Source organism: Staurois parvus, unplaced genomic scaffold (assembly GCF_062004578.1).
Source record: "Staurois parvus isolate SC_StPar_1 unplaced genomic scaffold, SC_StPar_1.0 ptg000126l, whole genome shotgun sequence".
NCBI lineage: Eukaryota > Metazoa > Chordata > Amphibia > Anura > Ranidae > Staurois > Staurois parvus.
The window spans coordinates 3,821,655-3,845,457 of NW_028317922.1; the positions used below are offsets into that span (position 1 = coordinate 3,821,655).

The 23,803-nt window shown below is 40.8% G+C and overlaps 1 protein-coding gene across 2 annotated transcripts in view; it reads right to left on the reverse strand.

The window, feature by feature from the left end:
* The window catches only part of LOC149467025 (glypican-5-like), a 319,714-nt gene that overhangs the window by 211,956 nt on the left and 83,955 nt on the right, over window positions 1-23,803 (reverse strand). For both annotated transcript variants that reach the window (XM_089672361.1, XM_089672360.1), the window contains exon 4: window positions 4,828-4,958. In XM_089672361.1, coding sequence (XP_089528487.1) covers window positions 4,828-4,958 — 131 coding nt within the window. The remainder of the gene's footprint in view (window positions 1-4,827; window positions 4,959-23,803) is intronic.

Here is a 23,803-nt window from a genome sequence, read left to right on the forward strand (position 1 = left end):
TGAGAGATCCTGTGTAAACTCTGCATTTTGAATGGATGTAGGGGAAAGACTACTGTAGATAAACAGGTACAGTTGCAAGAAAAAGTATGTGAACCCCTTGGGATTACGTGGAGTTTTGCATGAATTGGGCATAAAATGTGCTCTGAACGTCATCTAAGTCACAACAATAGAAGAACACAGTCTGCTGAACATAATACTACACAAATATTAGATGTTGCCATGGTTTAATTGCACATAATATGTAAACATTCACAGTGCAGGGAGGAAAAAGTATGTGAACCTTTGGACTTAATAACTGGTTGACCCTCCTTTGGCAGCAATAACCTCAACCAAACATTTCCTGTAGTTGCAGATCAGACCTGCACAACGATCTGGAGTAATTTTGGACCACTCCTCTTCACAAAACTGTTTCATTGTAGCAATATTCTTGGGATGTCTGGTGTGAATCGCTCTCTTAAGGTCATGCCACAGCATTTCAATGGGGTTGAGGTCAGGACTCTGACTGGGCCACTTCAGAAGGCGTATTCTGTGCTGTTGCAGCCATTGTTTTGTTGAATTACTTGTATGCTTTGGGTCATTGTCCTATTGCATCACCCATCCTCTGCGGAGCTTCAGTTGGCGGACAGATGGTCGTATGTTTTCCTGCAAAATGTCTTGATAAACTCTGGAATTCATTTTCCCATCAATGACAACAATCCGTCCAGGCCCTGAGGCAGCAAAGCAGCCCCAAACCATGATGCTCCCTCCGCCATGTTTTACAGTGGGGATGAGGTTTTGATGTTGGTGTGCTGTGCCTTTTTTTCTACACACATAGTGTTGTGTGTTCTTCCCAAACAACTCAATCTTGGTTTCATCTGTCCACAGTATATTTTGCCAGTAGTGCTGTGGAACATCCAGGTGCTCTTTTGCAAACTTCAAGCGTGCTGCAATATTCTTTTTGGACAGCAATGGCTTCCTCCGTGGTGTCCTCCCATGTACTCCATTCTTGTTTAATGTTTTCCTTATTGTAGATGTGTCAACAAAAATGTTAGCATGTGCCAGAGATTTCTGTAGGTCTTTAGCTGACACTCTGGGATTCTTCTTTACCTCATGCAGCATTCTGCACTGTGCTCTTGCAGTCATTTTTACAGGACGACCACGCCTAGGGAGAGTAGCAACAGTGCTAAACCTTCTCCATTTGTAGACAGTCTGTCTTACCGTGGACACATGAACATCAAGGCTTTTGGAGATACTTTTGTAACCCTTTCCAGCTTCATGCAAGTCAACAATTCTTGATCGTAGGTCTTCTGAGAGCTCTTTTCTGCGAGGCATGGTTCACATCAGACAGTGCTTCTTGAAACCAGTAAACCCAAAACAGGTGTGTGTTTTTTAAGGGCAGGACAGCTGTCAGCAACACATCCAATATCATCACCCTGATTGGAGTCAAGGTTGGCTCACTCCTGGCTCCAATTAGCTCTGGGAGAAGTCATTAAGCTAGGGCCTCACATACTTTTTCCTCCCTGCACTGTGAATGTTTACATGTTATGTGCAATTAAACCATGGCAACATCTAATGTTTGTGTAGTATTATGTTCAGCAGACTATGTTCTTCTATTGTTGTGACTTAGATGACGTTCAGAGCACATTTTATGCCCAATTCATGCAAAACTCCACGTAATCCCAAGGGGTTCACATACTTTTTCTTGCAACTGTACATCTTATGCAGGTGGATTTGTTTCACCTCTGTGTATCACCTGAGGCCAGTCACTGGGTATATGTGAAGGTTTACAACCACGTTAAGTCGTGTTTTGGCATACAGGTAAAAGTATGCTTATTCTAAAGCCAATGCTCACCTTTCCTAGCAAGCAAGATCGGATCATTAACTCGGGACTCCCTCTCTCTCTATAAATTGCTATATAAAAGAAGGGTAAAAATGTGCCTGTGGGGGAAAGAGTTAGAATAAATGCTTTCCTATCCCTCATCTGCTGCATTGCAGGGCATGATGTCGCTATCCTTACTGGGGAACAAGGGGTATCCCAAATCTTGCAAGAAGACACCACAGCCAATATAAGGGATTCTTCTCCTGATATCTGGCATCCTCATTGTTTTCAGCTTTTGGCAGAATTATTATTGGCTAGGATCATAGGTAAGAGAAGGGTGTAAGATATAGTGATTATAGAGCTGGAAGGGACCCTGATCTAGTCTGCCAACCTTGCTTTCTAGTGCAAGGTCTGTTTTCATTGTGTGAAGTGGTTTTGTTCTTTACCTGATACGGACAAACAAAACCAAGGATCTGTACAGCAGAAAGTTTTTTGTAACATACCGCATGTTGATTTCACATATCTGAATAAAATGAGACCCACCTAAGGTGTGCTGGTTATAAAAGGGAGTTTCTTAAAGAAAGCCTACAGGCAAAGCACAAAATTCAGCAATAACCAGTCACAGATATAGATGCTTACCCATGCTTAGGTTTTAACTTTGGAAACAATGTTCAGCAGAAAAGCTAATCATCCACATTAAATATTTGTCCATTGCAACCCCAAAGGTGAGCTTTTGACAAAAGAATATATGTATATGTCAAGGACTAGAGAACATTGGTCCTGAATATCTAGTAGTAGCCCCATTTAGCTGGACTTGTTCGGTAATGATGAAGATGTATCATAGGTTGCCCAAGCTATTTCTTCATTTCTAATGTGTGTCAGGAAAATACCCCATTATTTATATCCATGCAGATGGCACCAAAACCTTGATTTAATCACCACAGAAAGACAGTTCTTTTTCAAGAACAGAATGGGAGGTCTGGAAATTGTGGAATTGCCTTGTTCTAGTTACATAACTCCATCCTTGATGTCAGGAAGGCTTCATAGTTGTTAATCCTTTGATTTACATGGAGTGATTTATGCAACAAAGAACAGGCTGGTTCTACACTTTTCACACCTCCCATTCTGTTCTTGGAAAATAACATAATTAGTGCACAAAAGGAAAGCATAATATCTGACTAAATACAAAAGGTGAATTTATCTACTCTCTAAATTGTTCACATTTGCAAATGAAATTTGTTATAAATATTGTGCCCCTCAAATTATCCTTATTTCATCATTTATTTTAAATCATACCAGGCAGATATACTACCTAATGCATGTAACATAATAGGATATTCATGGAAGTCTGTGCATAGTAATTGAGTACACTTTAAATATACATTATTGACAATGAATAGATTAAATACCGGTCTTTCTTTTCTAATGCTGTGCATGGGTGAGGACACATCTGCTCTACTGTGACATCAGGGCAGCACAGTGGCTAAATGGTTAGCACTTCTACCTGGCAGTACTTGGGTCGTTGGATCGAATCCCAACCACAACACCACCTGCCTGGAGTTTGCATGTTGTGCCTGCGTGGGTTTCCTCTGGGTACTCCAGTTTCCTCCCACACTCCAAAGACATGCTGGTAGGTGAATTAGCTCCTGTCCAAATTGGCCCTAGTATGTATGAATGTAAGTTAGGGACCTTAGATTGTACACCCCTTGAGGGTTAGGGATTGATGTGAATGTACAATATATATGTAAAGTGCTGCGTAAATTGACAGTGCTATATAAGTACCTGAAATAAATAAAATAAATCAAAAGTATAAGACCTTCTTCACACAGTGCAGGAAATGCTGCAAATCCTGAGATCTGGTGCAGGTGTCAATGTTAAATTATGACACCCTGAAACAGATTGCAAAACGCAGTGTGATTGTAGGAAATTGCATTGCATGGGTAAGAACACCCATGTTATGCGATTCAGGTGCGGGTAAAAAAAGGGTCCTGAACCTTTGAATTACATGCGGAGTCCCGCACCACATTAGTGTGAACCTGGTCCAAATAGACACCCGATGACTAATGCAGGCCATAGATGGGTCGAAAATCGGCCGAGTTTTCGGCCGAAAATAAAATCGGCCAATTTTCGGATCGTTAGTGGGTTAATAGGTCGGTCATTTTTCGGTATTTTGGCAGATTTTTTTTATTGGTAAAGTCGATCGGCCGATTTTCGCGGCAACGATGAGCAAATCGGCCGATCTTTTTACCGATAAAAAATCTGCGCATTAGCAGTGACTTGCAAGAGGAAGACAAAAAGAAAAAGAAGAAGAGGAAAAAGAAGAAGAAGAGGATGAAGAAGAAGAGGATGAAGAAGAAGAATTCCAGTCCGGCAAAAAGTGTCCCTGCAGAGAGCTCCGCTATTTCTTTGACAGTTCTTTGACATTTATAGCGGCTGCAACAATGTATCTATTTGTTTCCGAATAAAAACATCTGTGTCTGAAATGGATACAAATAGATACAATGTTGCAGCCGCTATAAATGTCAAAGAACTGTCAAAGAAATAGCGGAGCTCTCTGCAGAGACACTTTTTGCAGGCTGTAGACGGGATGAAAATCGGCTGATTTTTTTTACTGTTCCTGGTAACGTCGGCCAATTGAACGACCGCTTTTTCATTTTTTTAAAGAAAAATTGTCCGGTTTTCTCCCCATCTATGGCCTGCATTAGATCAGCAACAGAGTCTTCTACCCACACAGATCTAAAAACCTGGACCCTGAGCCAATGCCTATGCTCCTAGAGGAGGTCACTGAGATACAGTCATGCCATTAACTATTTTGTCCATGGCAGTTAAGTGGTAAACTCAAATATAGAGCACTGGGAACGCACATTTGAAAAAAAAAGCAATACCAAGTGAACAGAAGCGGATATTATGTAAGTTTACTGATAAATCTTGTCTTTGACTGAAGCTTTTTTTTAAGCCTGTGGCCTAAAGAAAGGAAGGAATCAGAGAAAGTAAATTCCACTGGTGCCAGGAGGATAACTGTGTAGTACCTTCTTAACTGTGCAAGTGAATGGCGTTTTGCTACAGAAGGCAGCACAGCAGCTGGATCTTGTTTGATCGTCTTCATCTCGGACGTCTGTTTGACTGGACTCTCTTGCAGCTCACCACACACTTTCTCTACCTGCAAGTCAAAGCATATATTTTGATGAAATATGTACAAAACACTTGCATATTACTTATTTTTTTAGATCTATCTATCTATCTATCTATCTATCTATCTCTATCTATCCCACTAGGCAACAAACCAATCAGATGTCAGATTTTACTGATAATATCCAGCAGACACTGCAGATGTACTGTAAGTCAGCAAATTCACTAGAAATACTATGTAAATTAACTTTGATTGGAGTGCACCTTTGACTATAAATGTGTGCCTTTATATCTTCGAAGCCGAAACCCCACTTTTAACAGCTCAATATGTATGAGGCTGGTGCAATGGTGACACCTTGGCGCACCTGCATTGTAATAAAAGGGGCAGGCAGTACATAAAAGATTAACAAGGATGCTTTAACTATCAGGCTAGCTCATATCAAATAATGTCAAGCTTGATATAATCCTTTAAACAATGACATTCAATACAGAGGGCACATTCTATTAGTGACATGAAAAAGCTTAACTCTGTCAATCCAGCTGCCAGGGGTAGCCATAGCAGAGTGCTTTCTAAATCAATCAGATACCATTTGATCATGCTGTGCCAACATTCCTTGTGCTCCCATCTAATTTCCTCCCCTTTTAGTTAGGTCTGATGAGCTACAGGAAGTTACCTCTCACTGACAAACATTTTTTATCCATTTGCATTAGCCTAAAGTAACTTTGACTGTGGCTGATAACTGCTGTGGAACGTCTTCCTTTGTTGCTGCTGTATTATCCATCTGCATTGGACAGGGTTATACTGAATATTCATGAATGCAGAAGTGCAGCAGCAATCTTTAAGACCACTTTGTAATGCTTGTCTATGGAGTGTCTTCACTGCAGAGGGCAGCCATCTTGGCTGGGTCTAGAGGACAGTGATTGGCTGATGCAACAGAACAAGAGAACAGTAAACTTGACTGCTAGAGAAAGAAAGCTCTGCTGTGCCAGAATCCTACAGAATGCAGGGAAGAAGCCACTGTGGGGACCATGTGCTGCTGCAACAATTTTTCCTGTGCTGTGCATCTGAGAGAGGGCACCACAAGGTTGCGGTGAGGGGGGGGGTTAGTAGTGTGTGGCCATAGTTTGCTGGAGATATCTGATGCTGTACTGCCCAGGTGAAGAGGGCTGATAAGAGACTGCTCCTGTAATCATACTCTGTGTAATGTCTTGGGAGCAAGCATGTGTGTGGGAAAGAGACTAGCTGCTTCTGGATTAACAGATCCCTGCCATAGCTGAACACAATTGGGTGAGATATCAGAGAAGCAAAAATACTGAGAACCTTTACACTAGGAAGGCATGATTTGGATGCCAGGTGAAATCAGACTGTACTAGAGAGCACTACAGCCACTTGTAAGAAATTAAAAAAGGCACTGGCTCAGCAGGATTGAAAGAGAGAGATCAGCAACTTATATACCTGCCTGACATTACCAGGACTTTTTCTGAATTGTATCCAGAGACCCAGAAGTGGGTGTCCTGGGGCTGGTAAGAGACTAACAAGTGGACCTGTTGTCTGCTGGGAATTGTTGTGCTTTCTTCAAGGGCCCCAACTTTGCCAGCCAATGTTTTTTTTTTTTTTTCAATTCATTTAATTTCATAAAACAGCAGGTTCCATCCAGGACAAAGAGTGCAGCAAGGCAAATACAAAAAATGTCCAGACAGTAAACATGGAAACTTACAATAGAACCTGATGACACTTACAGTATAGAAAAGCTAATACAATTTATGACACTAGTACTGCAGAATTCCCTTTTACTTGAGATTTTCAGAAACAATAACAAAATAATTGCCCAGGGAAGCCTGCCTATTTGAAGAAAATACTGAGGGGCACTGCTAAGTGTTTATTTCTTCCCTAGACTGACCCCAGTGGGGAGTAACCCAGGAAGAGAGAAAATAAAAACCATATAGTCACAGAAGAGAAACCAAAGAACAGGAGACACGAAAGAACAATTGGATGGAAGAGAGAGGAGAAAAAAAAAGGAGGGGGCTGGGAGGGGAGAGGGAAAATGCTATGTGAGAGACAATCAGTCCTAAAGAGGACTGCTGGTGGAGGCCACCTCGAAGAGATACCTCCTTTCCTCAGAATATATAAATTATGTTTTACAGTGTCCAAATTTTGGAGTAGATCTCATGTTTATATTGGTGGGCAATGCAAGATCTTCCATTTGGTTTAATTCCTCCACTTTATGCATCCATAGCCCAATGGAAGGGTGTTATGGATCCTTCCATGTCAGAGAAATACAGGACTTAGCAGCATTCAGCAGATGGTCCAACACTGACCACTTGTAAATTTTAGATGGCATATTGGTGACATGTAAAAGGAAGAATGCAGGATCTTCAGGGACTGGGTATTCTGTAAATGTTTGCACTGTTCGATGAACCTCTTTCCAATAGAGTGCAAGCCTAGGGCAGGACCATAACGCATGTAAAAGCATTCCCCACTCCTCCTCTCACCGCCAACATCTGTCAGAGACAATTGGATAGATCCTATACAAGACTGAAGAGATTCTGTACTAACGGGTCAAGGCCTTGAAGTTATTCTCCTGGATTTTTGTGCATAATGAGGATTTTAGGGCAAAACTGACTATATTAGTTTTTTGAGATTCAGTAAAGATTCAGTTTTCTTTTCATCAATCACTGGCCAGTGAGATAAAACTGGGACTGTTATAGCAAAGAAGGATTGTCTTTCTATACTGTTGCTAGTTAAATGCAGTTCTGTTCTGTAGATCACTGTTAGTCAGAATACCGTAGGTGTTTTTCTTTATTCTCTCTTTATTATTTTCAACCTATTAACGTGCAAAACATTTACAGACTCCCCTCCCGTATCCCAATACATATCTAAAAAATTTTTTAAAAAACTAGAGGCAGAAGGATTTGAGGCAGCCTACATATACAGAAAAGATATGTGGTTAGTTTACCAAGATGTATTGAGCAACCTACCTGTCGAGATCCTTCAAAAACTGTGTACAAGTGTATCTAGAAGAATTGATGCTGTCTTGAGGGCAAAGGGTGGTCACACCAAATAAAGACAGTTCAGGTAAGGGGTACTTCTCCACTGACCACCAATGTAAGTGGACCCTTCAGTGGTGACCATTAATGTGAGGTGTGTGTGTGGGGGGGACTTCTTTGCTGATAATCAGTATAAAGGGATACCTCTCCCCTAACCATCAATGTGACCATCCATGTGGAAGGGCAGTACACTGATCACCAACATAAGGAAGCCATTCTCCACTTACCACTAATGAGAGACAATCAGTACTGGCCATCAATTAAATGTATAGGGGCACGTATTCCTAAATCATTGCTCATTTGAGGGACACTTCAATATAAGGGGACACTTCTCCAATGACTACCAAAGGAAAGCTGCATTCACACTTGAGCGTTTTTGTAGCTTGACACTCAAAGCTCCAAAAATGCTTAAACTTAAAAAATCCGTTGTTCTCTACGGTGCCTGTTCGTGCAATGAGGTGTGAACAGGCACCATAGAGAACAATTGATTTTTTAAGTTGAACTTTTTTGGAGCTTTGAGCTTCAAGCCAGAAAACGCTAAAGTGTGAATGCAGCCTAAGGGAGCTTTTCATCACTGGCCACCAATGTAAGAAAGACAATTCTTACACTGAACATCTAAACGGTAATTGTACTTAGAGTCCTTCAATTTGAAAAATATTTCAAGCAAATTGCTCATAAGAGAAATATGACAATAGCAATCGCTAGCCTTCTTTTAAATTGATAGTTACATGGATGTCATGCTGACTCACTGGCTTCAGTATTCTAAGTCAGTGAACTGAAACAAGTCTGTAAATCAGGGCATGCAATGAAAAGTCAAAAGACTTAACTCCATAATGTTTTAGCTCAGTAAAACAAAGTAATAAATTAGCAGTGTCAGCATAGTGGTCAGGCAATAAGCATTTTTCAGGAGGAGATGTCAGCATTGGCAGCCTAGGGGAGATTTACTAAACGTGGAGCACTCAGAATCTGGTGTAGCTGTACATGGTAGCCAATCGGCTCCTAATTTCAGCTTGTTCAATTAGGCTTTAACAATAAAACCTGGAAGATGAGTGGTTTCTAGGCAGAGCTGCACCAGATTTTTCACTCTCCAGTTTTAGTAACACCCCCCTCCCCCCACACATCTATAGTAGGTTTACTTTCACTCTTGAAGTGTCTCAGATTGGTAGTATTATAAACTGCAAAATATATGTAATTTTCTAAATAAACTGAGCAATTTAGATACAAGAATCAGTCGAAGAACTAATCTATTCCACACACATTATACATATAATAGAGTAAGACCTTTCCTATTTTAATGCCATTCTATTTTGTAAAATAAGCAGTTCTTATGAACAGACCGTAAAGTTTGATGGCACTGAATGACCTATGAGCTTTCCAGTACAACAATTAGCTGGTTCCTGGAATGACCATCATTTTTCACAGCCATCCGCGACTGCAGTGATGGATTAGTACACAATATCACATTGTTCTAGGTTAAATTAAGGCATGCAGCAATGAACACAAAACAAGCCACAATTCACCACTGATGGTACATTTGCTTAATTTCTTCTTTTTTTTTTTTTAAACCAATAGATATGATGATAAAGCACACATTGAAAACAAATTCTTATATATATAGCGTATGTAAATTATTTTCAGCACAGAAATACTTTTCAACAACACAACACAAAGTGAAAATATGCAATGGCAATTTTATAATTTACTTGTTTTACTGTTTGTAAAAGTGTAGATATTTAAATAAGTAATAATGAAAAAGAAAACCTGGCCATATATATAATAACTTTAGGTGTCCTTATGACATTTTGTGTATATACATACATACAGTCATGTGAAAAAATAAGCACACCCCATAAAAATTGTTGATTTATTCAACATATTTGAAAATCTTAGATTTTGATTTAAAAGTGCCTACAGATACAAGTGATAAACATAAATTATTGACTAATAAAATTGATACATGTATTCATTTTCATAATCTAAGTCATTGGTCTCCAAACTGCGGCCCCGGGGCTGGATGCGGCCCTTTGCTTGCCTTTATCTGGCTCTTGAGGCACTTTTCCTCCCACTGATACAAGACACTATTGCTCCCACTTAAACCAACAGTGGGGCATAATTCCTGCTACTGACATCAGCAATGAGGCCATTGACACCAACAGTGGGGTCCTATTTCTCCCACTGACACCAACAACAGGGTACTATACCTCCCACTGACACCAATGATGAGGCACTCAAACTGACACCAATGATAGGGCACTATTCCTCCCACTGACCCCAGCAATGGGGCACTATTCTTTCCCCTAATACCAAAAATGCATTGTTTACTCCCACTGGCACCCGGACGAATTCAACTTCCAATGGCCACAGGCCAGCCCTCCTAGAGTCTGAAGGACAGTAAACTGACCCTTTGTTTAGAAAGTTTGGAGCCCCTGAAACAAATTAACTAAAATGCAGATCACACATATAGAAAAGGTAAGTACACCTCTATATTTAACAGTGGTGCAAATGCATGAAATTAAAAACCGGTGTTCCAGAATAGGTGGTAATTGTTAGAACTTCTTACAGAAGGAATTTATCCTAATTAAAACTCAAATATCTAGGGCTTTCTATTGACGTGTAATGTCATCATGACAAGATCAACAGAGCTCTTTAAGGCCCTCCTCCTACCACTCCATCCCCCACAGCCATTTCCTCCTGTACCTCTACCCCCTCCCTCCTAGATTGTAAGCTCGAAAGAGTAGGGCCCTCTTACCCCTTGTGTGCTGTTTGATGTTACTGTACTGTTTCATGTATTGTCCCCCCCTCTATTGTACAGTGCTGAGCAAACCCTTTGGCGCTATATAAACTCGATAAATAAATAAATAAGGCCCTCAGAAAGAAAGTTGTGGATGCCTATAAGTCTGGCAAGAGATTTAAAAAGATTGCAAAATGATTTGAAATCAACCATTCAAAAGTAAGGAAAAATATTCTACAAGTGGTATAGAATTCAAATGATGCCCAGAGAATTCAGCCCAAATACTTATCACTTTAAGTCAAAAGAGGTTTCCAAGAACCCCACAATTTCATCACAGGCTGCTTAGGTAACACTTGTAACAGTGGAGGTCAAAGCACATGCATCATGTCAAAAAAAGAACATTATAAGACTTTAGTTTGCCATTTAATGATTAGGAAAACTCCACACCTTCTATAGCAGTGGTTCTTAACCTGGGTTCGATCGAACCCCAGGGGTTCGGTGAGTCAGTCTCGCGGGTTTGGCGGAGGTGAAGACCCACACCCGACTCATATGATTTGTGCAGTAAATATTCATTATTATGTTTTTGTGTGAAAATCATGTTTTAATGGTTTTGTTCTTTGTTCTTAACGGTTTTGTTCATTTTGTGCACCTATGTATAAATATATACCTAAATATATACCTATGTTTTGAATTTTAAAAATCATATTTTATTTTTCCAATTAAGAAGGGTTCGGTGAATGCGCATATGAAACTGGTGGGGTTCAGTACCTCCAACAAGGTTAAGAACCACTGTTCTAGAGCAATGTTCTGAAGGCTAATCAATTAATAATAGAGGTGTTTGGCCACAGTAACAGTAGACATGTTTGCTATAAACCTCAAAGACAGTATTTAAGGAAAAGAAACTCATAGCAACTGTGAAGTATAGTAATGAAAATGCTATGGTTTTGAGTTGATTTGCTGCTTTATGGCCTGGGCCACTTTGTCACATTGAAAAAAAAACTTCCCTCTTCTCCAACCCTCCTTCCCTGCACTATGCAAACATCTGTCTCTCTTTCTTTTGTTTGTTTACATTTTTTAAATGAATAGGTTTCAGTCCTGCCTCCATGCTCATCACTAGCCTAGGTGAATGATGCACTTTGCTCCCTGTGCCTCCTGGGATATGCACATCAAATACCCCAGGAGGCATAGCCTTTCATTCACAAAAGTAGGTGGCATGCTTAGCGACGCATCATGCCCGGAAGAGCCAGTAGCCTCCTAATGATGTCACACAAGAACATGGCAGAGTGAGACCAAAGTGGTAACAGAAGAGGATCTCAGCAGGACAACCCTGGATCCACTGGGTGGGTGAGTATTTGAATTGTGCATAACCCGCAATCTAGTAAGGAGGGGTTTAAAAAAAATGGGGGGGGGGATAAAGTTAATCTTTAAGTCAAATATACATTCTGCATCATATATAAGTGTGCTTGATGGAAATGTGAGGCCATCTGTCCACAAGTCAAAGGTGAATTGGAAATGAGCCATTCAACATGATAATGATCTGATGAACGATAGAAAAACAACCAAGGGATGGTTCAACAAGAAGAAATAGACTGCAATGGACTGCCCTAGAGAGAGCCCCAATTTGATTCCCATTGAAACTCTGCATAAGGACTTAGATACAAGCTGTTTATGCAAGGAAAGCAACAAACTAAATTTATGTTTGGCAATATTGTCCTTCAGAGCCGTAGATATTTTTTCCTGCGTGAGGGTTCAGCCTAGGGGATGCAGAGGAAAAAAACAGGAGGCATGTGCAGCAAGCTTTGGCAAACTGAGCTTGTGGCAAAATTGCGCTAACAGTGTGTGAACCTTAAAACCTGAGTGCAGTTCACACAGGGCACAGGGGACAGAAGTGCGTAACACTTGAGTGAAGAATACAGGAGACAGAAGTTCTTAACTCACAGAGTGCAGATTAAAGTTCATACACATGACACCATAGTGCTAAGGGGTTAGTGATAACCCATAGAGTTGTAGTAGATGACCTTCTGATGTTGGCTCTCATCGAGAATTGGTAAGCTAAGCCAATGCTTCCCTCTTCAGACGGGGAATTTTGAAATATAAACATATATATTTAATATATGAATGCAACATGAACAAAATAAAAGGGTGCAAAGGCCTAGTGCATTACCAAAAAAATGTAATAATGAAATCAATAGCAAAACGCTAAAACAGCGATGATAACAAAACCCAAGGGGCAGGGTGGTCATATTAGAGATGAAGTTCACATGACATCATTCAGACTGTCCAGCTAACACATTTCAAGGGACAGAGATTGCTGTTTTAGCCTTTTGCTATTGTGACTATGCACTTATTGGTTTTATTTCAATCTTAAAATTATTTTTGGTAATGCACTAGGCCTTTGCTCCCTTTGTTTTGTTCATGTTCACAGAGTGCACAGGGTCAGGAGAGCGTAATGCACAAGTCAATAAACAGAGTACAACAAAACATTACCTCCTTACCTCTTATCATGTAGGACTCCAAGCATTTATTGTCCCTCGGATATGATCAGACCATTTCCCCCCTTCTTTTCTATATATTTCAAACACAACCAAGCATTCAGCTACTTAGAGACTCAGTGATTCCTTAGTGGTGAATATCAGTGTACAAGCATCCCAAGTTATCACTAACTTCCTCGAAGATCTCAAGACAAACACCACCCATCTCCCGAATAAATGGGAAACAATGAAATACATAAGGGGGTTCTTAATAGCTCATAGCTTCCGTATTCACAAATTAGAACAAGAACATGAACACAACCAAGACCCTGGTGTATTTCAAATTACACTCCTTAAGAATACTAAATTACAAAATCTACTCGATCAATCTCATACCTAACATAGAATCCTTAGATCTATCCATGAGTATGGCAATACAAGTAGGAAATTCCTTGTGGCTTCAGTCATGCCAAACAATCTTGAACCAAATGCTTAAAATTGTGGCCTCCAAGGGTAATGTAATTCACATCTTTTGTGACTTAACCTTAGCATTTCAAGAATATCGTATAGCCTTATAATATTCACCCCACCGCCACTTTAACCTCCTTTCTCATTACCAACCTGATCTGCAGGATAAACTGAGTCCATCAAACTCCCCCATTTGTCTCAGTCAGCTATTGATGCTCTGTCTGCACTCAATAGCACGCTTGAAATCCAAAACACTATATCCTCCCTATCTTCAGGTAAAAGTCTGGGTTTATCTATGCTTTTATTGCTATTTCACCACAGACTCCTTTTCTTAGACAAGGGCACATCATACTGATCCCTGAAGACTAAAAGAACTGCACCCAATGTTCTCGTTATCACCCAATTTCATTGATTAGTGTTGATCTAAAATCTATGTCAAAGTTATCCCAAACAAACTGACACCCGGTATGCCATTCCTAATTCAAGCATAGCATGTATGGTATGGTCCCTAAGAGAGGCAAAGAATAGTACCATATAGGTTATTGCCCTTGTAATTATTTTGCTAAATGGAAACATCCCTTTTGCATCCACTCTATAAGCGCTGAAAAGACATTTGATTGCCTTGACTGGGGATTTTTACATGCAATGTTCCAGCAAATTGACACGCCCCCAGAGTTAGATTTATGATCCATTCCCTAACAGCAATAGTTCGCATTAATGGATCTCAATTTAAACAAGTACTAATTTTCAAGAGCACACATCAAGGCTGCCCTAGATATCCTAGGTATAGGTTAGATCACTTCATAACAATATAGGCTATCAAAGGTATGCTAATAAGCAAACAACACCATAAAATAGGCCTATACATGGATGCTCTTGTCCTCTAAGTCTCAAACTTTTTCTGTCATTTTACTTGAATTTGACCCTTTTGGATTTATCAAACCTCAAGGTAAATAAACACAAATTTGCCGCACTTAACATCTGCCTCCCAAAAGGCAACAGGCAACATCTTTCAGACAACTTTCCCTTTCAATGGGCTTTTAAAGTGACCATATACAGTGGGGCAAAAAAGTATTTAGTCAGCCACCAATTGTGCAAGTTCTCCCACTTACAAAGATGAGAGAGGCCTGTAATTGGCATCATAGGTAGACCTCAACTATGAGAGACAAAATGAGGAAACAAATCCAGACAATCACATTGGCTGATTTGGAAAGAATTTATTTGCAAATTATGGTGGAAAATAAGTATTTGGTCACCTACAAACAAGCAAGATTTCTGGCTCTCACAGACCTGTACCTTCTTCTTTAAGAGGCTCCTCTGTCCTGCACTCATTACCTGTATCAATGACACCTGTTTGAACTTGTTTTCAGTATAAAAGACACCTGTCCACAACCTCAAACAGTCACACTCCAAACTCCACTATGGTGAAGACCAAAGAGCTGTCAAAGGACACCAGAAACAAAATTGTAGACCTACACCAGGCTGGGAAGACTGAATCTGCAATAGGCAAGCAGCTTGGTGTGAACAAATCAACTGTGGGAGCAATAATTAGAAAATAGAAGACATACAAAACCACTGATAATCTCCCTCGATCTGGGGCTCCACGCAAGATCTCACCCCGTGGGGTCAAAATGATCACAAGAATGGTGAGCAAATATCCCAGGACCACTTGGGGGGACCTAGTGAATGACCTGCAGAGAGCTGGGACCAACGTAACAAAGGCTACTATCAGTAACACACTACGCCGCCAGAGACTCAGATCCTGCAGTGCCAGGCGTGTCTCCCATCTTAAGCCAGTACATGTCCAGGCCCATCTGAAGTTTGCTAGAGAGCATCTGGATGATCCAGAAGAGGATTGGGAAAATGTCATATGGTCAGATGAAACCAAAATAGAACTGTTTGGTAGAAACACAACTCGTCGTGTTTGGAGGAGAGAGAATGCTGAGTTTCATCCAAAGAACACCATACCTACTGTGAAGCATGGGGGTGGCAACATCATGCTTTGGGGCTGTTTCTCCGCATAGGGACCAGGACGAATGATCCATGTACAGGACAGAATGAATGGGGCCATGTATCGTGAGATTTTGAGTGCAAACCTCCTTCCATCAGCAAGGGCATTGAAGATGAAACGTGGCTGGCTCTTCCAACATGACAATGATCCCAAACATACTGCCCGGGCAAGGAAGAAGTGGCTTCGTAAGAAGCATTTCAAGGTCCTGGAGTGGCCTAGCCAGTCTGCAGATCTCAACCCCATAGAAAACCTTTGGAGGGAGTTGAAAGTCCGTGTTGCCCAGCGACAGCCCCAAAACATCACTGCTCTAGAGGAGATCTGCATGGAGGAATGGGCCAACGTACCAGCAACAGTGTGTGCCAACCTTGTGAAGACTTACAGGAAACGTCTGACCTCTGTCATTGCCAACAAAGGATATATAACAAAGTATTGAGATGAACTTTTGATATTCACCAAATACTTATTTTCCACCATAATTTGCAAATAAATTCTTTCCAAATCAGCCAATGTGATTGTTTGGATTTGTTTTCTCATTTTGTCTCTCATAGTTGAGGTCTACCTATGATGCCAATTACAGGCCTCTCTCATCTTTGTAAGTGGGAGAACTTGCACAATTGGTGGCTGACTAAATACTTTTTTGCCCCACTGTACCTAGTACAGATCCCAGCAGACCTCAGACACCTTTATGGTCTTAACTACCCTAACTGGGAGCATGCTCCACATATAGTGATCCTGTCCACTGATAGAAACTTTCTGGTCTGGCATCTAATACGTTTGAAGTGGTTACAGGCTCCAACATCCAAATGTCCCCTGGCCTAGGATGACAAAGCCATTCCTCCATAATTACAGCACAGTGAGTAAGTGTTGCACAGGACACAGGACAGCATTGCATTTCTGGCAGGTGTCAGGTTTTCTTTTTACATTTATTGAACAGATATTGTTAAACAAAACACTTTTAATAGTATACTTAATAGATAGGAGAAGTTCATTGTTAGGACTTCTTTATACTTTCAAATATATGTAAACCGTAACAGTGAGCTTCTCATATTAGCTCCTTTTTGCTCAGTTAAATACATCGTCTTGAAAAAGTATTCGTACCCCTTGATATTTTCCACATTTTGTCATGTTACAACCAAAAACGTTAATGTATTTTATTAGGATTTTATGTGATAGACCAACACAAAGTGGCACAAAACTGTGACGTGGAAGGAAAAGGATAAATGCTTTTCAAAATGTTTTACAAATAAATATCTGAAAAGTGTGTCGTGCATTTGTATGCAGCCCCTGAGTCAACACTTTGTAGAACCACCTTTCACTGCAATTACAGCTGGAAGTTTTTTTGGGTATGTCTCTACCAGCTTTGCACATCTAGAGAGTGAATTTTTTGCCCATTCTTCTTTGCAAAATAGCTCAAGCTCTGTCAGATTGGATGGAGAGCGTCTGTGAACAGCAATTTTCAAGTCTTGCCACAGATTCTCAACTGGATTTAGGTCTGGACTTTGACTAACATTCTAACAAATGAATATGCTTTGAAACCAATCCATTGTAGCTCTGGCTGTATGTTTAAGGGCATTGTCCTTCTGGTAGGAGAACCTCCTCCCCAGTCTCAAGTCTTTTACAGACTAACAGGTTCTCTTCTAAGATTGTCCTGTGTTTAGCTCCATCCATCTTCCCATCAACTATGACCAGCTTCCCTGTCCCTTTTGAAGAAAAGCATCCCAGCAATATGATGCTGCCACCATCATGTTTCACGGGGGGGATGGTGTGTAAAGGGTGATGTGCAGTGTTAGTTTTCCACCACATATAGCGTTTTCCTTTTAGACCAAAAAGTACAGTTTTGGTGTCATCTGACCAGAGAACCTTCTTGCACATGTTTGCTGTGTCCCCACATGTCTTCTCGCAAACTGCAAACAGGACTTCTTATGGCTTTCTTTCAACAATGGCTTTCTTCTTGCCACTCTTCCATAAAGGCCAGATTTGTGGAGTGCACAACTAATAGTTATCCTGTGGACAGATTCATCCACCTGAGCTGTGGATCCCTGCAGATCCTCCAGAGTTACTATGGGCCTCTTGGCTGCTTCTCTGATTAACCACTTGCCCTCCATAGGATTTACCCCCCTTCATGACCAGGCCATTTTTTGCGATACGGCAATGCGTTACTTTAGCTGACAATTGCATGGTCGTGCAATGCTGTGCCCAAATTAAATTTGTGTCTTTTTTTTTTCCCCACAAGTGGAGCTTTCTTTCAGTGGTTTTTAATTTTTTGCGCTATAAACAAAAAAATACTGACAAATTTGAAAAAAAAAGACAATATTTTTGACTTTTTGCTATAAAACTTATTCAGTAAAAAAATTTTAAAAATCAAATTTCATCATAAATTTAGGCCAAAATGTATTCTGCTACATGCCTTTCCTAAAAAAAAAATCCCAATACGTGCAAATAATTGGTTTACGTGAAAGTTATAGCATTTACAAATGGTGGTATATATATTGGAATCTGTATTTGTTTTTTTTTTATACTAGTAATGGCAGCGATCAGCAACTTATAGTGGGACTGCAGGACTGCAGCAAGCATTCTGACACTAGAGGGGAACTAATTAACTGTCACTGACATCCCCAGTGACACTAATACAGTGATCAGTGCTAATAAAAAGCACTGACACTGTACTAATGACACTGGGCAGGAAGGGGTTAACATCTGGGGCGATCAAAGGATTAACTGTGTGCTATGTGCGTTTTACTGTGTGCTGTGCTTTACTAGGGAGGCATGCTGTTTTGTATTGCTCTGCTATGCTATGCAGAGCAATACAAAGCAGCATGTTGGAGCTGACGGGAGAGATCTGTATTGTTTACACACAGACCTCTCCCCCGTCAGTGATAGTCGGCGATGGTCGGGTGCCGTCAGGGACCAGGTGATTGACAGCTGTAGCCGCCAATGTCGGCAAAGATAGGGCGCCTGCGCACCCCCTACCCAGAAATACAAAATCATGTACATATATATATATAAGTGATTTTGCGCAGCCCTGTAGCAGTATTTGTGCTATAGGACAACGGGGAAGCGATTAATGCTCTTCTTGTCCAGCCTATCAGTTTAGCTGGCTGGTCATGTCTTCGTAGGTTTGCAGTTGTGCGATACTCTTTCCATTTTCAGATGATGAATTAAACAGTGCTCTGTGAGATATTCAAACCTTGGGATTTTTTTTATAACCTAACCCTGCTTTAAACGTATCCACAACTTTATCCCTGACCGGTCTGGTGTATTCCTTGGCCTTCATGATGCCGTTTGTTCACTAATGTTCTCTAACAAACCACTAAGGGCTTCACAGAAAAGTTGTATTTATACTGAGATTAAATTACTCACAGGTGGACTCTAATTACTAATTAGGTGACTTCTGAAGGCAATTGGTTCCACTAGATTTTAGTTAGGAGTATCAGAGCAAAAGGGGGCTTAATACAAATGCACGCCACACTTTTCAGATATTTATTTGTAAAAAATTTTAAAAACCATTTATCTTTAACCTTCCACAATTATGTGTCTATCACATAAAATCTTAATAAAGTACATTCATGTTTTAGGTTGTACCATGATATGAAATGAAAATGTGGAAAATTTCAAGGGGTATGAATACTTTTTCAAAGCACTGTATACAATTAGAAGCATTTTATTATATCTGTTGGACACGTGCAAAAACCCTGTTGATCTGACAACACCCAATGCACAAAAATTCTGTTTTCTGAGTGCATTTTTGGCAGATCAGCAAATTTTTCTGTACATGCAAGTTCTTTAAAGGGATAAACATGGGAAAACAGGAAAACTTGCATTTCTAACACACTTAGTATATATATATTCTAGTACCTCTGTTTTGTCATATCAATATTTCACAGATTGCAGAGCAGTTTACCAAATGCAAATATAATCTCTGGTGGCTCTGGGAGATGTACAAGTGCCATAAAGGTGTGACACGTTGACAATCTGCAGATAAAGTCACAATACAAAGCAAAATTTTCAAAAGAGACATATGTTGTTACTAAATTTAATCCTTGAGAGTTCCACATTTTTATTCCAGCTGTTATCAGACAGGCAGGAAGCTTATTGATTCCGAGCAGGTCTGTACAGTGAATTGATGTTTCCAGGGTAAACCATTTGTTGCCAACAAAAACCTTTAACTAAAAATACTTCTTTTCCTAGAAGTCAGACTACTGGAATATTGTGACTAAAAGGATTATTATGATTATTATTTTTAATCTGTTTTAACAGGACTTGGCACTGAAACCGAAGCATTTTATATGCTAAATTTATTTAATAGAACATGAATGTTGATGATCTTGGTTTAGAAACATGTGGGAGAACTAGACTTGAACTCTTGTCCGGTCTTAAAGTAGCGTCTGAAAGAGGTAGTACCTTGAGTGAAGGGGGAGTTATACACAGACCCTCACTTGTAGCATAAGTAAGCAAACCAGCACTGAATTTGAAAGTTGAAAAATAAAAATATAAAAATAAAAATGCACTCAGCCATTCAGAGTTCTAATATTATTGTTTTATCATGAGCTGGAAAAGTAATGCACAGAACATGACTAGTTGCTCTTATTTTTTGATAGTTAAGACCAGTAAGAAGGGAAGTACTTTGCACTTGTTGTCTTGCAGCTTTGAATCTAGATATAGGCAGGTGCCTAGAAGGTAAGCTGCTGCTACACAGGAATTCTAGGCTGCCCAGGTGGGAAGGGGTTAATGCTGGGTCTGCCATTTCCAGGGCTTTTGTAGGCTCAGCCCTCCAGCCTGTGATGCATATGTAGCTGGTCCCCCTGTAGAGGCCAGCAGTTTGTAGGTCCCAAGGTCATTTCCCACTATCGCCCCGCAGCCAGGTACACATGCAAGTTCTCTCTCCCTTGGCTCAAGAAACAGTCTAAGCTCCAAAGAGCAGGGCCCTCCTAACCCTCTTGTATTGAACTGTATTGTTGCTGTATTGTCTCCCTTTATATTGGGAAGCACTGAGCAAACTGTTAGCGCTATATAAATCTTGTATAATAATAATAATAATAATAAAGTTGTTAATTTTTTTGGTGTTTTATTAAAGGTTGAACTTGGATGGGGATTGGAGAAAGTAGGATGCTCCAAAAACTTGCTATAATGAAACTTTGAGGACTCTTCATTTGCTTCTTGAACGTTAGAACTCTTGGAACTCTGTCCCTGTGTTGCAGAAAGTGGACAGGTTCTGCAACGCAGTATTGAGGAGGTTGAACCTTCCCGGTGAACAGTCCAAGCAACAGCTCCCTTCCTGCAGAATAGGTCAGCTATGCTCCTCAGGACCAACATCTCGCCTTTCTAGCACACAAGAGGGGTGGTAGCACTCAGTCTCTAAGATGTTTCCCAGCCTGTACTCACAGAACGACTCTGGATAAATGGTTGCCTCCCACCAGTATTCTGCAGGAGAGCTTCTCTCAGTGGTCCCAGACTAGATTCCCTCAGCCAGTCTTCAACAGCAAACAGCAGTCTAGGTCCTTCAGTCTCCTGGCTGGGGCTTTCCCTCAATAAGCACATGGCAAGATTGCCTGGAGGGGCAGATGAGCCCCCAGGCAATGATCTCCCCTTTGCAAGAAGACCACCCACCTGCTTCACGCTCCAGAATATTTATGCTTTTTCCCAAAATCCCCTAGGCTGACCCTCCTATAGATTGGCTGGGACTACATAAATATTAAGCTGCTGATTAATATGTTCCCATCTGTTACATAGAGCTCCTCCAGGTGAACAGTGAGACAGTGAAATAAACAACCAGGCAGCCCCTGGAACATAGACCACACCAAAATTAATCAAACCTTCTCCACTGGTTACAGTTAGCTAAACTAAATTTACCTGCGCTAACACTTAACTGTAAACCCCAAACAGAATTCCACAATCACTAGGTATAGTGAGCCAAACAAAATTTTCCTAACAGAACAAATTAACCTCATTGACTACAATGGGCCCAAACTAAATTTACCTATCATAGTACCTGACCAGGAGGATGGTACACTTGTAAAAAGGCAGAAGGCTTAGTCCTAGGGACCTAGACATGGGCACAAAAGGATTTAAACAAGCCGTGCATTCAAGCAGGTCCATGCTAGTACATGGCAGGCCTCAAACTATCACTGGGAGTGAGGTGATAGGAAAGCTGGACTGGTGGAATGGGACATTGTTCCATGGTGTCTCCTTGAAAATGCCACATTCCAAGCACAGGTGTACGTATCATGGAACAGTGTGGCATGTGTAGCAAAGCCTCAGGGTATGATACAGATTCACAGGGTGTAGAGCTGACTTCTAATTCAGGGTGCTTTTGCATGAAAGCAGCCCTGCCTTGTATCAGGCTTTAGTGAGTGTGTACACCACAGACGCAGGAGAGAGACGAAAAGGCCCCATGTGCATAGGCAACGTGGCCCCACCCACATAGGGCTTGAATCTCTCTTGTGTCACTACTTGCTGTCAGTATGTTATATGTATACTCTGTGTAGGTATCGCCACCATTTTCTTCCAGCAATCCAAAAAATACTGGTAGAAACCATAAATTGTAAGTTCTACTGGACACTGGGAATGAAGTGGATGGATTAATATGAATCTCTACATAATATGAATCTCTATATGACAAATTGTTTGACAAATGATACCCATTAACAATATCATGACTTTAAAACACTGCAAATGGCAATAGATGGGCATATATCTCTCTGGAAATGACAGACATTCTCTCATTGCTTTGTGTTACAAAACTGTCCAGATGAGTCCTAAAATGTACACTGCTCAAAAATATTCAAGGAACACTTTGAAAACACATCAGATCTCAATAGGGAAAAATCTCATACTGGATACCTATACTGATATGGACTGGATAATGTGTCCGGAACATAAGGATGCCCCATCGTTTGATGGAAATTAAAATTATCAACCTACAGAGGACTGAATTCAAAGGCACCCTGAAAATCAAAGTGAAAAAATTATGCAGCAGGCTAGTCCATTTTGCTGAAATTTAGGTGCAACAACTCATAATGGTACTCGGTAGATCCCAGATCTGGACCAGGGCATCACTGAGCTCCTGGACAGTCTGAGGTGCAACCTGGCGGTGTCAGATGGACCGAAGCATGATATCCCAGAGGTGTTCTATTGGATTTAGGTCATGTGAGCGTGGGGGTCATTCAATGGTATCAATTCCTTGGGCATTGTAGTGCACCAGGAGGAACCCAGGACCCACTGCACCAGCGTAGGGTCTGACAATGGGTCCAAGGATTTCATCCTGATAGCTAATGGCAGTCAGGGTTTAATTATCTAGCCTGTAGAGGTCTGTGTGTCCATCCATGGATATGCCTCCACGGCTTCTCCAGACCCTTTCACGTCTGTCACATGTGCTCAGGGTGAACCTTCTCTCATCTGTGAAAAACACTGGGCAGCACCAGTGGTGGACCTGCCAATTCTGGTGTTGAATGGCCAATGCCAATCGAGCTCTATGGTGCTGAGCAGTGAGCATGGGCCCACTAGAGGACATTGGGCACTCAGGCCACCCTCAAGAAGTCTGTTTCTGATTGGTCAGAGACACTTACACCAGTGGCCTCCTGGAGGTCAGTTTGTAGGGCTCTGGCAGTGCTCATCCTGTTCCTCCTTGCACAAAGAAGCAGATACCGGTCCTGCTGATGGGTAAAGGACCTTGTAAAAACTAGTGAAAAACAGTCAGAAAATATGAGTAGGGAAAAAAATGTCAGTCGCCTCCACCTGTAAAACCATTCCTGTTTTGGGGGTAGTCTCTCTCATTGTTGCCCATTTAGTGCACATGCTGTAAATTTCATTAACACTAATGCAGCTGAAACTGATTAACAACCCCTTCTGCTACTTAACTGACCAGATCAATATCCCAGGAGTTTAATTGACTTGATGCTGTACTCCGATTAAAAAGTGTTCCTTCAATTTTTTTGAGCAGTGTATTTCAAAATACTTGAAAACAAAAAATAAGAATTACCTTTCAAGTTGTTTCTTTGCAGCAGGTTTATACACAGGACTCTATAGGCAGCTTGTATTGTTCATTACAGCCTCTCCCGTAGCAAGAATCAGCGTTCCCGCTAATGATTTTTTTAACCACTTCAACACCGAGCCTATTCTGACACTTCTCTCCTACATGTAAAAATCAA